Consider the following 13,071-nt stretch of genomic DNA (forward strand, 5'->3'; position numbering starts at 1 on the left):
AGTTTTGTCCCAACAGATGATGTTACATTGATTATCATCAGCAGGGGGGGGTCAGCAGGGTAACGGGTCAAAGCACACGGGGCCATGGAGACGGTGGTGGTTTAACATATCACTGGCAGCTGGCTCTCAAATCCCACGTGGAGATACCAGAGTCCTTTTGACTCTGGTTTCATATCGACAGCAGTTGTTTGTCATATGTGAGGATGACGAGCTGTCTGTGTGGGTCACCAGGGAGTGTGTATGTGCGTGTTAACAGTTAACCCAATGCTTGTTTTAGTGTAGTGTGTGTGTGTCCAGTGTTTAAGATTGAGGGCTTGGATGAAACAAACAATAAAGATCTCTGCGTATAGCGTTCAGCTGTAGAAACAGGAGAGTTTAATGCTCTCCCTGCGGATGTAAAGCTCCGTTCGTTGTGTGATTTAGGTGAGAAGGAAAGTCCATTACTTAAGTAATTGCTCATTATATAGACCGAATCACTGTGACGTCGCGCTAACACAAAAGTCCCACATTACGTATGAGAAAGTATCTGGTACATACGAGATACTTGATTCCCACAATATCCGAAAAAGCCTTGCCTTTCAGGGCTTCCGTAGTTCCTTGTCTTCCATCTTTTCTCTCTCCCCGCTACTGTCACGTATCCTTGTCCTCCTCTTCTAGATCTTTCCATCCTTTTCTCTCTGCTTCCTCTGTTCATTCCCTTTCCTCCTGTCCCTGTCCTGCCTCATCTTCCTCCTCTTCCTGTATTAGGGCCCATTCAGACCAAAACAAGCGATCCGGCGATTCTCTGCAGGGTTGCGCGGCGGTGGAGTGTCACCTAAACAGCCCATTTGTGTGCGAGCCCGTTGTGTTCTTTAACCCAGTGGGTCTCAAGCTTTTTCTCAATAATGTTCCCCCTTTGAACAGTGTTTTTAAGCCATGTACCCCCTAACCAGCACAAATAACTTTTGGTAGAAAATAAAAGTCTGTATAAAGAGGAAGAATACAGCGATGTCAGCGATAGATTTACTAAACTACAGCCTTGGACCTGGAAAAGATTTAAATACTGATGGAAAAAGGAGGCAAAAATGTAACAAAAAAACCGACTAAGACGGTAGAAAGAAGGAAGAAATGCAAGAACAGGTCAAAGCAAACGACAAAACCTTTGAAAAAAGCGACAAACTTGGCGAAAAAAAGACTGAAAAACATTTAGCAAAAAATGTCATGTACCCCCCTGCAGTCCTCCAGAGTACCCCTAGGGGGACACGTACCCCCCTGCAGTCCTCCAGAGTACCCCTAGGGGGACACGTACCCCCCTGCAGTCCTCCAGAGTACCCCTAGGGGGACACGTACCCCCTGTAGTCCTCCAGAGTACCCCCTAGGGGGACACGTACCCCCTGTAGTCCTCCAGAGTACCCCTAGTGGGACACGTACCCCCTGTAGTCCTCCAGAGTACCCCTAAGGGGACACGTACCCCCTGCAGTCCTCCAGAGTACCCCTAGTGGGACACGTACCCCCTGTAGTCCTCCAGAGTACCCCTAGTGGGACACGTACCCCCTGTAGTCCTCCAGAGTACCCCTAGGGGGACACGTACCCCCTGTAGTCCTCCAGAGAACCCCCATTTGAGAAACACTGCTTTAACCCCTCCAATGTAGCAGTTGCTGTCAATGTGTCCGAGCACACTTGAAGGCAGCTTCATTTCCCGGAGAAAGAGAAACAGAAAAGAGACGGAGGGACTGAGGAAACAGTCAGCTGTTCCCCAAACTCCCGGGGCAGTTCAGAGCTTGCGTTTGGTGTGTAGAAACTTTCATGTGGCAGCAATAGAGGCAATGGTGTTTCCTGTTTCCTGTACGGGACTCTCACATCGCCTCAAAACACCCCCACAAGTCTGATCTCCGGTTACACGATCGCCCATCGCCATAGGCGCTGATTTACGTTTTTCTCCGTGGGTGCTCACGGGCGCACGCCCTTTAAAGAGTCAAAAAATGTTTGCATTTCAGAACCGTAGGAAATGGACAGCGGCCGAAACGAACACACACGTCTATTAACTCGATAATAAAGCCGTAAAGTAGACTATCTTTCAACTCCTCCACTTCTCACAGATACAGATAGGATTGGAGAGAAGTTTTACTGACACGTAACCGTGATCAGCTTCGTGGACTGACGGCGACATAACCAATCACACTATGACAGATGCTCCTCTTAGCACCAGCTGCAATGTTTCATTGTAAATGAATGGAGCCTACTGGCAGTCTGGCACACGTGGGTGCTCAGGATTTTCCGTGGGTGCTCGAGCTCCGAGTATCGGCGCCTATGCCCACCGCAGCGTGACACAGGGTTGCGTTTCTCCAAAAGTTGAGTTGGTCTCAACTTTTCGCCGACGCAGGCTGTGTGAATGCGGGTTTACTCCCTCCTTCATCCTTCTCTCTGGTTCATCTCTTCCTCCTCCCTGGGGAGCCTCCTCACCACAGCAGTTGAGGCGTTCGATAGAAGCTTTTAGTTTACATCTGCAGCACACAAGAGCTGACCTGTGTGTGTGTGTGTTCTGGGTCTCACTTTACCGTTTACCGGAAACAGTGACACTAAGCTGCTATTTGCTGTGGTTAGCACATCCAGCTCTCTCTCTGTGTATGTGTGTTTCTCTGTGTGAGTCCTGGTTTTGGGTTCATGACCTCAGTGAGTGTGTGTCTGTCAGGTGTGTAACTGTGTGTGTGTGTGTAGCCTTCAGGCACTGTTAGAGGAAATATTAAGATCCCTAAGTCAAAGTACTAACACCCCGCTGTAGAAATACTCTATAGTCTGTAGAAGTACTTCGTCCACAGCAATCCCACCAATCGGTCCCAAACACTTTTTCATAGTTTTAAATTCCCAATCTTCTGCCTGTTGACAATTCATCGGTTTAACACAGTCTTGTTGTTTGTGTGTGTGTGTGTGTGTTCTTGTTTAACTATATTCGTGGGGTCCAAAAACTGAGAGTCCAGTATGCTTGTGGGGCCAAAATGCTGGACCCCACAAGGTTAAAGGTCTGTTTGAGGGTTAAGACTTGGTTTTAGGATTAGGGTTAGAATGAGGTTCTGGTTAGGGTGAGGGTAAGGGTTAAGGTTAGGCATTTAGTTGTGATGGTTAAGGTTAGGGTAAGGGGCTAGGGAATGCATTATGTCAATGACGGGTCCCCACAAAGATGGTATGCACTGTGTGTGTGTGTTTGGGCTGCTCCCCTGCAGACGGCATTAAATATTCATCCTCCTGCTCGTATTTCTCCTCTCATCTATCTGTCCATCCCTCGCTTCCTTCCTCCTTACTCTTTTGTTAAATCCTTACGCTTTCCTTCTTCCCTGTCCTTTTCCGTCTTTCTTCCGTCTTTTTTCACCCTCGTTTGTGGTTATAAAACAAATGAAAAGGGGAAGGAAGGTAGTGAACGATAAAAGGAAAACGACACCAAAGAATATACAGTATAATGAAGCTAAAGGATTCTCAAATCGTAAAAAGGAGCGAGAGGTTTGACAAACGTCCTCTCCTATCGATCATTTCTGAGGGCTTTGAATCCGTCATTTTGTTCTGGGTATTGAGTTTCGGTCGTGTGTGTGTGTGTGTGTTGCTCTACAGGTGTTGAGATGTGTACATTTGTGTGTGTTTGTTCTGTTTAAGGTATGCATCATATTCCCTGTTCATTCTGTGTGTGTTAGACCAGAATAATGTCCCGGCTGCTCTGTTTGTTGCTTTGGTATCACGTCCACATGTCCTCTGGGTGTCAGTGTTTGTAAGCAGGAGACTTATCAAGGAATTGAACCACAACAAGAGACACACACAGAGAGACACAGACACACAGAGACTGTGTGTGTCTCTCTCTGTCTCTGTGTGTGTGTGTGTTGTACTGTATATGTAAACCTATCCGAGCACAGCGAGGGGGAAACTTCAGCCCAGGTATTGATCAGGTCCGGCCCGTTTCAGGGTCACTGTGTGTGATGTCAGCGTTTGTATTATTATTGCTGTTATTGTCTGCTGCTTTATACTTCAACACAACACGCTGACATCAAACCTCATTGATCCCAGCGGGTAGACAAGCCGCCGCATATCAAAATAACAACAGAACACAGCTAGGGCTACAATAACCATTATTCTCATCGTTCGATTAATCTGTCAGTTGTTTTCTGGATTAATCCATTAGTTGTTGGGGCTTTAAAATGTCAGATAATAGAGTCCTCAATAGCTGTTATTTTTACTTAACCAAATGATTTGAATACTTCCTTGTGGGATGCGTAAAAAAAAAGGTCTACGAGAAAAGAGTGAACGTACAAAGAGTGGAACGAGAGATATACAGTACATTCATTTTCCTCTATAACATCTGGTGTTTTCATGGAGTTATCTTAGATATTTTCCTTCTTTCTATCCGTAACGCTTCCACGAGTTTTCAGGATTGTCTCTGCCTCTCTCTCTCATTCACTATCTGTCTATCTGTCTTCTAAACTCTGTCTCTCTCTGCCCGTCTGTCTGCCTCCATCTCACGTTCCGTCCCTCTGCCTGTCGATGTGTCACTCGGCCTCTTCTGTCCTGCTGCCCGTCTGTCTGTCTCTCTCTCTCTCTCTCTCTCTCTGCTGGTCCGTCTCTCTGGGCCTCTCTTGTCAGGATTATATGGCGTCAGGTTGGCCAACATGGACGCCGGTGGTGGGGAAACAAAATGTTCCTCTCAGCACAAAGCCGCTCAAATCCGCAAACCTCATCCCCCACAGCAGAACCTGATTACAGAAAGCTTGTTGGCGGGCTTAAGACCGACAGACAGAAGGACATACAGGAAGATAAACAGACAGACAGGACGACTCTGAATGTCTCTGTAGCTGGATGGTTAACTCACTGATGAGTTTATTGGCTTGTTCGCAGACTTACTAATTAACCTACTCGCTTTGCTAACTGACCCTTCAGCTCACCGGTCGGCTGATTGGCTCAGTGAAAGCTGACAGTCTGTCGGTGTCATTCAATGTTATTATAGTCAAGTAACTGCTGACTGTCTTGTCTCGCATAGCCAGACCTTCCTCCACAGCGCCGCGGAAGAGGGTCTGGCTAGTCCACACAGCATTCCTGGATGGGAGGAAAAGCGTGCTCTGGTTTATTGGCATTTCTTTAAACCAATCATAATCTTCTTGGGCGGCGCTAGGCTCCGGACGGAGCCACGGTGCCTCTGCTAAAAAGTCTCGGGAAGGAGCTTGTTTTGGTGGAACATGTGGACGTTCAAAAGTAGTTTTAGTCGTGCAACAGAAAGCTCCGATTGGACAGATAGTCTATCTAGCTGTCTGGATTTACCCTGCAGAGATCTGAGGAGAAGTTAACCATAGTCCTCACAAATTCACCAGAGGTTAGAAAGCCAACACAGAGACAGAGAAAGGGGACAGATATTGGCCGAAAATGCCGAAAAACATCCGGCGGAACCTCCGGCTTCAACGGAGCGATCCCGTAAGTGAAACGTTATCCATATAGACAACCTGATGGATAACTAAGAGGAAACAAATGTACTCTATCACAGTTGTGTTTATCTATACATCTTCATGGACCCAATCACAATGTTTGTTTACAATACCAAACTGGTAGAAAACTCCTGCGTCCTATACACACATTTAGGAGGAACGTGCATGTTTAATCTTGAAACGTTACAGTTACGGCTGAAAATGACAACCGAAATAATCACGTTTGCTAATTTCACATACATATCTCCTCAATTAAACCTACGGCCGTTTGTCTGCCCGGAAGTGACTTTACTGTTCACGCGACGTCACGGTGATTCCGTCTACTACACCTAGCAATGATTCAATAGATGTTCAAACAGTCTCGGACCCTTTTTACACTCTGTTTTAAAATGCGTTTTGGTTACCCGAAACACAAGCGGACAGCCGAGACACATCGCCGTGTATTGAGTATCGAAAAATGCCTCGCCATTCAACACCTAAGGAGTAAATCTCATTAGCGTCAGTAAGCCAATAAGCACGCAGCATGCTTCTACCAAGATCTAATACTGTTTGTGATTGGCTGTCTTAACGTTACACATCGTAGAGACACGCAGGTAAAACTGATCGAAGACGGATCTCACATAGTAGGAGCTGGAACATACATAAAAAAATGTGTGTAAAATTGGTATCGAAAAAAAGTATTGTTTAGGAACCGGTATCAAAGTCAAGGTATTTGCATTGGTAAGGTATTGGTATCGAACACTTTTGAATGATACCCAACCCTAGTCATAAGCCCTATTCACATAGTAGTTGTGGATAACGTTATTGTCCCCGTGGGGCAGTTGGGATTGCAGCACAGTGGCAAGGCACTTTATGACAGGACATCAGACATATGACACAAACAAATGGTCCGTACATCAGACACCGACAGACATAACATGAAAAACATACATCACACCTTACACTACACTATACACCTTTGGGGAGGACCAGGCTAGCTGGTCATCTGGCTTATTCTGACTGATTTAAGGCTTTTCTGGCTTGTGGTACTAAAGAGAATATGCATCTGTTCTTGGTCAGAAGGGGTTGGCAGAAACGAGGCCTAGATGGCAGTAGTTTAAAATGAGATGCCAGGGGGTGTGTGTTGTCACATACGATGTTATTGGCCTTTCTCACCAGTCTGTCTTTGTAAATGTGTTCAATGCTCGGTAGTGTTATCCCTAGTAACTTGCTGGCAGTTGTAACTGTTTTTCTGATCGTCTTTTTCTGTGACTCAGTGGCATTTCCAAACCAGCAGATAATACAAAATAATACATATAAGTTAAAACACTTTCAATAAAAACAGTATAAAACATTTGGAGCATTTTCTTATTGACATTAAAGTCAGTTTCTTTAAAAAGTACACTCTTTGCTGTGTCTTAGTGTGCAACATGGGACTAACATCACCTGGAGACCTCTAGTAATTTGTCATAATTACGACGTTGTTTGAGTTCTTAATCCTGTGCGAATCCGCCATGTCTGTAATTGTCCAAATAAAGCTTCCCCCACAAATGACCAACCATGTTGTGTTGTAAACACAGATGTTGTGGCAATTATAAATGTAAGTTTTGACAGAGCCTTGATAGAAAGTTGTGCTGCCTTTCTGTTGTATTTTAATCGTTGTTCTTTGTTTCTCTGATTTGTCATTCCAGCCTTAACCGCCTACACGTACCTCACCATCTTCGACCTGTTCAGGTGAGTGGCTTCATCTCGATGTGCATCATCTCTCACTAGCTTTGAATAAAAATATTGTACACCAAGTTTTGAACAGAGGAGAAACTAAAAAAAAGTATGTTAATGAAGGAGCAATGTCCCAAAGATGCCATTTATTGTTCCAGCTTCTTAAATGGAAAGATTTACTGCTTTGCTTTGTCTTCTATGATAGAAAATACACTCACCTAAAGGATTATTAGGAGCACCTGTTCAATTTCTCGTTAATGCAATTATCTAATCAACCAATCACATGGCAGCTGCTTCAATGCATTTAGGGGGGTGGTCCTGGTCAGGACAATCTCTTGAACTCCAAACTGAATGTCAGAATGGGAACGAAAGGTGATCTAAGCAACTCTGAGCGTGGCGTGGTTGTTGGTGCCAGACGGGCTGGTCTGAGTATTTTCACGCACAACCATTTCTAGGGTTTACAAAGAATGGTCTGAAAAATGAAAAACATCCAGTATGCGGCAGCCCTGTCCTGTGCTGGAGGTCGGAAGAGGATGGGCCGACTGATTCAAGCTGATAGAAGATCAACTTTGACTCAAATACCACTCGTTACAACCCAGGTATGCAGCAAAGCATTTGTGAAGCCCACAACACGCACAACCTTGAGGCGGGTGGGCTACAGCAGCAGAAGACCCCACCTGGTACCACTCATCTCCACTAAAAATAGGAAAATGAGGCTACAATTTGCACCAGCTCACCAATATTGGACGGTTGAAGACTGGAAAAATGTCGCCTGGTCTGATGAGTCTCGATTTCTGTTGAGACATTCAGATGGAGTCAGAATATGGTGTAAACAGAATGAGAACATGGATCCGTCATGCCTTGTTACCACTGGGCAGGCTGGTGGTGGTGGTGTAATGGTGTGGGGGATGTTTTCTTGGCACACTTTAGGCCCCTTAGTACCAATTGGGCCTCGTTTAAATGCCACAGCCTACCTGAGCATTGTTTCTGACCATGGCCATCCCTTCATGAGCACCATGTACCCATCCTCTGATGGCTACTTCCTGCAGGATAATGCACCACGTCACAAAGCTTGAATCATTTCAAACTGGTTTCTTGAACATGACCATGAGTTCACTGTACTAAAATGGCCCCCACAGTCACCAGATCTCAACCCAATAGAACATCCCTCGGATGTGGTGGAACGGGAGCTTCGTGCCCTGGATGTACATCCCACAAATCTCCGTCAACTGCACGATGCTATCCTATCAACATGGGCCAACATTTCTAAAGAATGCTTCCAGCACCTTGTTGAATCAGTGCCACGAAGAAATAAGGCACTTCTGTAGGCGAAAGGGGGTCAAACACGGTATTAGTAGGGTGTTAGTAGGTGTTCCTACAGTTTCTATAGAGCAAACAGTCAATAAATCATGTTTGGCAGATTAATCAATAATGAAAATAATCATTGCACGTCAGTCTGCTCAGCTGTACCGAGGTCTGCCGTTTGGATGGAGAATTTCCACTCATGAAAAATTAATTCTGTGATTATAATGAATAAAACATAAATAAAAAAGAAGAGGTGAACTCTAGCTGACCTCTCTGTTGTTTGTGGTTTCATTGTCTACCTTTTTGTCTCTCACCGACTCCCTTTTTTCTGTCTTATTTTCCTCTTTCTCCCCTCCCCTCTCTGCAGTTTGATCACCTGTCTCATCAGTTCCTGGGTGACCATGAAGAAACCGAGTCAGCTCTACTCGTTTGGGTGAGTACACCACAATTATCCTCTCTTTCAGTGTACAGTTTATATCCATATCGGTAAAAGCCCCATCTGTGTTTGTTTACACGCACGCACACACACAGTAAACACAGATGTAGCATTGACAGAAAAGCTTCAGTTACTCTACTCTGGATCAGCCGAACACATGAACACACTGTGTGTGTGTGTGTGTGTGTGTGTGTGTGTGTGTGTGTGCGCAGCTGACAGGCGACCTCTGACCTTGAGGTGGGGAAGAGTGGTGAACGAATAGAAATCTGCTTTTCAGCTTCACTTGGCTCCCATAATACGTCTGTGTGTGTGTGTGTGTGTGTGTGTGTGTGTGTGTGTTTTGATAGACTTCCATTAACAGAACAATGGCTCAGCAGCAGATCACCCAGTTTAACCAGCAGCAGCATTTGGACTCCGTAGGAGCAGAGCCAGATTGTCCAGAAACTTCCTTCTGTTGTTCTGTAGATACTACAGGTGCAAGGCCGTTTTTTAAATGTAATGCTGCAGCATAAAAGAACATTGTTATAATCTTCTGTGAGGTTTATTCGTACGAATGTTCCACAAGATTGAAACAAACTCACTTAATTACACAAAGTTGTCCTAAATTGCTCATTTCAGCATGATACACATCACCTGATTATGGAAGACACAGATGATGATATGAGTCAGACGGCAGGTTTTCTAAGTGGCGCCCGTATAGATTAACCACAGGCTGTTGCCAGGGCAAAGTGAGACCTTTGACCCAGCAGCATGGAGGCGATCGGGCCAAATGGCGCGCTAACTAAGTGTTCGATGGGAAAGGGAGTGTGTATGGGAGTCTTGTGTGTGTGTGTGTGTGTGTGTGTGTGCGTGTGACCGTCTGTCCTGCAGACCCAGTAAACATGGACAACCTATTAACCCCAAGGTGTCTGTTCATTGGCTCATCAGTTGAAGAAATGGTCTATGTTTTAGTCACACACACACACACACACACACTGTAAAACACGAAAAAGGGGCTTTGTCTTACCAAACGTCTTGCCGCACACACACATGGCCGGGTACCGAATTCAGTACTTTTTAGGCACCGACCGAATTGCCTCTAAAGTATCGAGTATCGAAAAATGCCTCGTCATTCAATACCCAGTATCGATACCTAAGGAGTAAATCTCATCAGCGTCAGTGGGCCAATAAGCACGCAGCATGCTTCTACCAAGATCTAATAATGTCGGTGATTGGCTGTTTAGCGTCACACGTCGTAGAGACAGAAAAATAAAAAGATTTGCGTTGTAACGGAGCCTCACACTTACAGTGTGTCCTATATGCCGTAGTCTATACACACAACCTTAACTTCCGGGATTGCTTCTTTTCGGCCTGACGTCTGTCCCCTTCCTCTTCCTTTGACTGCTCCTCAGATCTCTGCAGGGTAAATCCAGACAGCTAGCTAGATATACATAATATTAATATACAAAACCCTGTATTTTGGTAAGCTTGAAGAGACGGGATCGGATGTAGTAAATAAGTAAGACGAATGTCGAGGCCTTTTGATGGGAGTAGAGAAGGGTGGACACCTTGTTTATAAGACTCAAACACTGTAATAACTTCCAGTTGACTCTGCAGAATGAACTCCGAGATCGTATCGCTCCATCTCGTTCTCCTCGAAAGTCCATTGAATCCCCAACAACAGATTTTCTCAGTATTTCCACTGAGTATTTGTACTGTAAGTCTTCTTCACCCTATGCATGTACATGGTGACATGAATACGTAAATCCCTTCACATAGCTCGGTCAGAAGCTCTCAGTTGGGCGGTATTATGCAGCTGGAACGCAGCAGGGCATCAGATCACTGACCGTCAGCGTCAGGTTTAACCTCTCTAAGCCCAGCGGAACGCTCACTGAGACAAAGCTGCTCATCCGGGACAGACTGCATAAGGATCGACCCCCGTGACCTCATGACTGGGTCAGACGGTCAGCAACAGTTAAAACCGTGCAGCGGCCCAATACCAGCATTCTGTTGCTGTTGTCTGCATGTATTTAATCTCATATTTGTTTCGCATTTAAATGAATAAATGCTAATTTATGAACACGTTTATTTCTTCAAATATAGATTAATAAGAGGGTAAGACAACACCCTGTCGCAACTCCCATCCTAGTTTTGCAGATTTGAACTGAACATTGATTACTGGTAGGGCTGGGACGAGATGCTTCTGTCCCGATTCCGTTTTTTCACGATATTTTCCTTCTTTAACAACAAACAAAAGTTGAATAATACACTTCTAGAGACAATATATCATGGGACATTTAACGTTTTCTAAGAAGGATGCACATCACAAGTCAGTCAGTCAGTCAGTCGGACAGTTATTTACTCTGTAAAGAAGAACATAACATGGAGTTTTTTCAGCATTTTCTGCTTTCGCTCTGTTTTCGCTGGAAACCGATATGATGTAGTTAGTTTTTTTTGGCCCTTTACTGGTTAACAAAGATTTGATGCAGTCACAATACTCTCTTTCTAGATAACACTCACTACATGAGACTTTTCTCCAAGTATCACCAGGGACTCTACACCTTAACCAAAGCATTGACGACATTGTTTGTGTACCCAGAGTTTACTAAACAGAAAGGTTCTGTACGACTCACTTTAGCAGTAGTTTTTTTCCGGCCGCTACCACCTCGCCAGTCAAAACGAGTCGATATCTGAATGCGAATGAACGGACTCCATATGAGGCTCCTTTTTCAACTATGAGGTCAATATTGTTTTTCACTAAAAACAAGAAATAATCTGTGCATTTATATGGAACTAAGCTTTAGGAGCTTTCCATCTTTACTCTCCTCTCTGTTACGTTGCATTCGGAGGTGGTAGCGCCCAGAAACAACAGCAGCTACGGTGAGTTGTTGAAAACCTCTTTTTAGTAAACTCTGGGTACACAACCAACGTTGTCAGTGCTGTGGTTAAGGTGTAGAGCCCCTGGTGATACTTGGAGCAAAGTCTCATGTTGTGTCGAGCCTTCTTAGTGGTTTAAAAATAGCTATTTTGAGGCTAGCATCGTAGCGCCCCTAGCACTCCCATTCAAAAGGCCATTTGACCCAAAAACCAGAATACGGTCAATCTTAAAAGTGGCGTTTCCGTCCTAAATATGCTTCTAAACGAAAGTTTGACTCAGGTACATTCACAAAAAGACCCTAGGTTGCATTTTGGCGATAGTTAGGCTTTAATTCATGCCGAATTGAAGCAAATGCTTTCTGGAAGTGGACAAATGAAGGTCATTGTAGTCTTTATCGTCCCCGATGGATTTGTGATACGGCCAGCAACCAACACATACAATCATTACAAAACAACTCCAAACAACAATACAGTGAGGATTAACCATTACGTGCACGTATAGCAGCAGTTACAAGTTAGACCTGGATCTAGAAGAGCTGTACCTACGGCCAGACCGGAGCAACTGACATGCCTGAGAGAGAAGGAGGCTGTGGTCTGCCTTCCTAAAAACTTGCTTTAAATACATTTGGGGCCCTATCTTGCACACGGCGGAGTCAACGTTTTGGTGGAAATAAACATGGACACAGAACATAAAGCCATACCTTTTGGACCAAGGTGGTCTCTAAAAACACATTTTTTGTCTCTAAATGATTGGACTGTTGGGAAGTGTTTGGCAATGGTTTGTCCCAGTATGGATGACAATGTTTGTCTCTCTCTCTCTCTGTCTGTCTGTCTCTCTGTCTGTCTCTCTGTCTCTCTCTCTGTCTGTCTCTCTCTCTGTCTCTCTCTCTGTCTCTCTCTCTGTCTCTCTCTGTCTCTCTCTGTCTCTCTCTCTGTCTGTCTCTCTCTCTCTCTGTCTATCTCTCTCTCCAGGTTCGATAGACTGGAGGTTTTGGCGGTTTTTGCGTCCACTGTTCTCGTCCAGCTCGGAGCCTTGTTCATCCTGAAGGAGAGGTGTGTATGTCTTCCCCTAACACAGACACACTCGCACTCACGCAAAGCACATACACACTTAAATCAGAGATGTCGACCTTAACAACGAGACAATGAGGGAGAAAGTGTTTTTGTAAAGTCAGCATTTAGAGCCAGGTTAAGACCCCTGTCTGTGTCTTTTTTGTTTTTTTTGTCCGCGTCTCTTCCTTTGTCTCACTCCCTCTGTCTCTCTCGATTAAAATTTCAATTATTTTCTTCTTTCTTTCCTCAGCGTTGCAACAGAATTGTATTTCCAAAGCAATTCACAAC

At 44.8% G+C, this 13,071-nt stretch overlaps 1 protein-coding gene across 1 annotated transcript in view; it reads left to right on the top strand.

Moving 5' to 3' along the window:
* Nucleotides 1–13,071, top strand: part of slc30a6 (solute carrier family 30 member 6) — a 77,223-nt gene that overhangs the window by 24,360 nt on the left and 39,792 nt on the right. The window contains exons 5-7 of the mRNA XM_078272959.1: nt 7,106–7,148; nt 8,806–8,871; nt 12,703–12,783. Of these exons, the coding sequence (XP_078129085.1) occupies nt 7,106–7,148; nt 8,806–8,871; nt 12,703–12,783 (190 nt within the window). The remainder of the gene's footprint in view (nt 1–7,105; nt 7,149–8,805; nt 8,872–12,702; nt 12,784–13,071) is intronic.

The sequence above is a fragment of the Sander vitreus genome, chromosome 17 (assembly GCF_031162955.1).
Source record: "Sander vitreus isolate 19-12246 chromosome 17, sanVit1, whole genome shotgun sequence".
Classification (NCBI taxonomy): domain Eukaryota; kingdom Metazoa; phylum Chordata; class Actinopteri; order Perciformes; family Percidae; genus Sander; species Sander vitreus.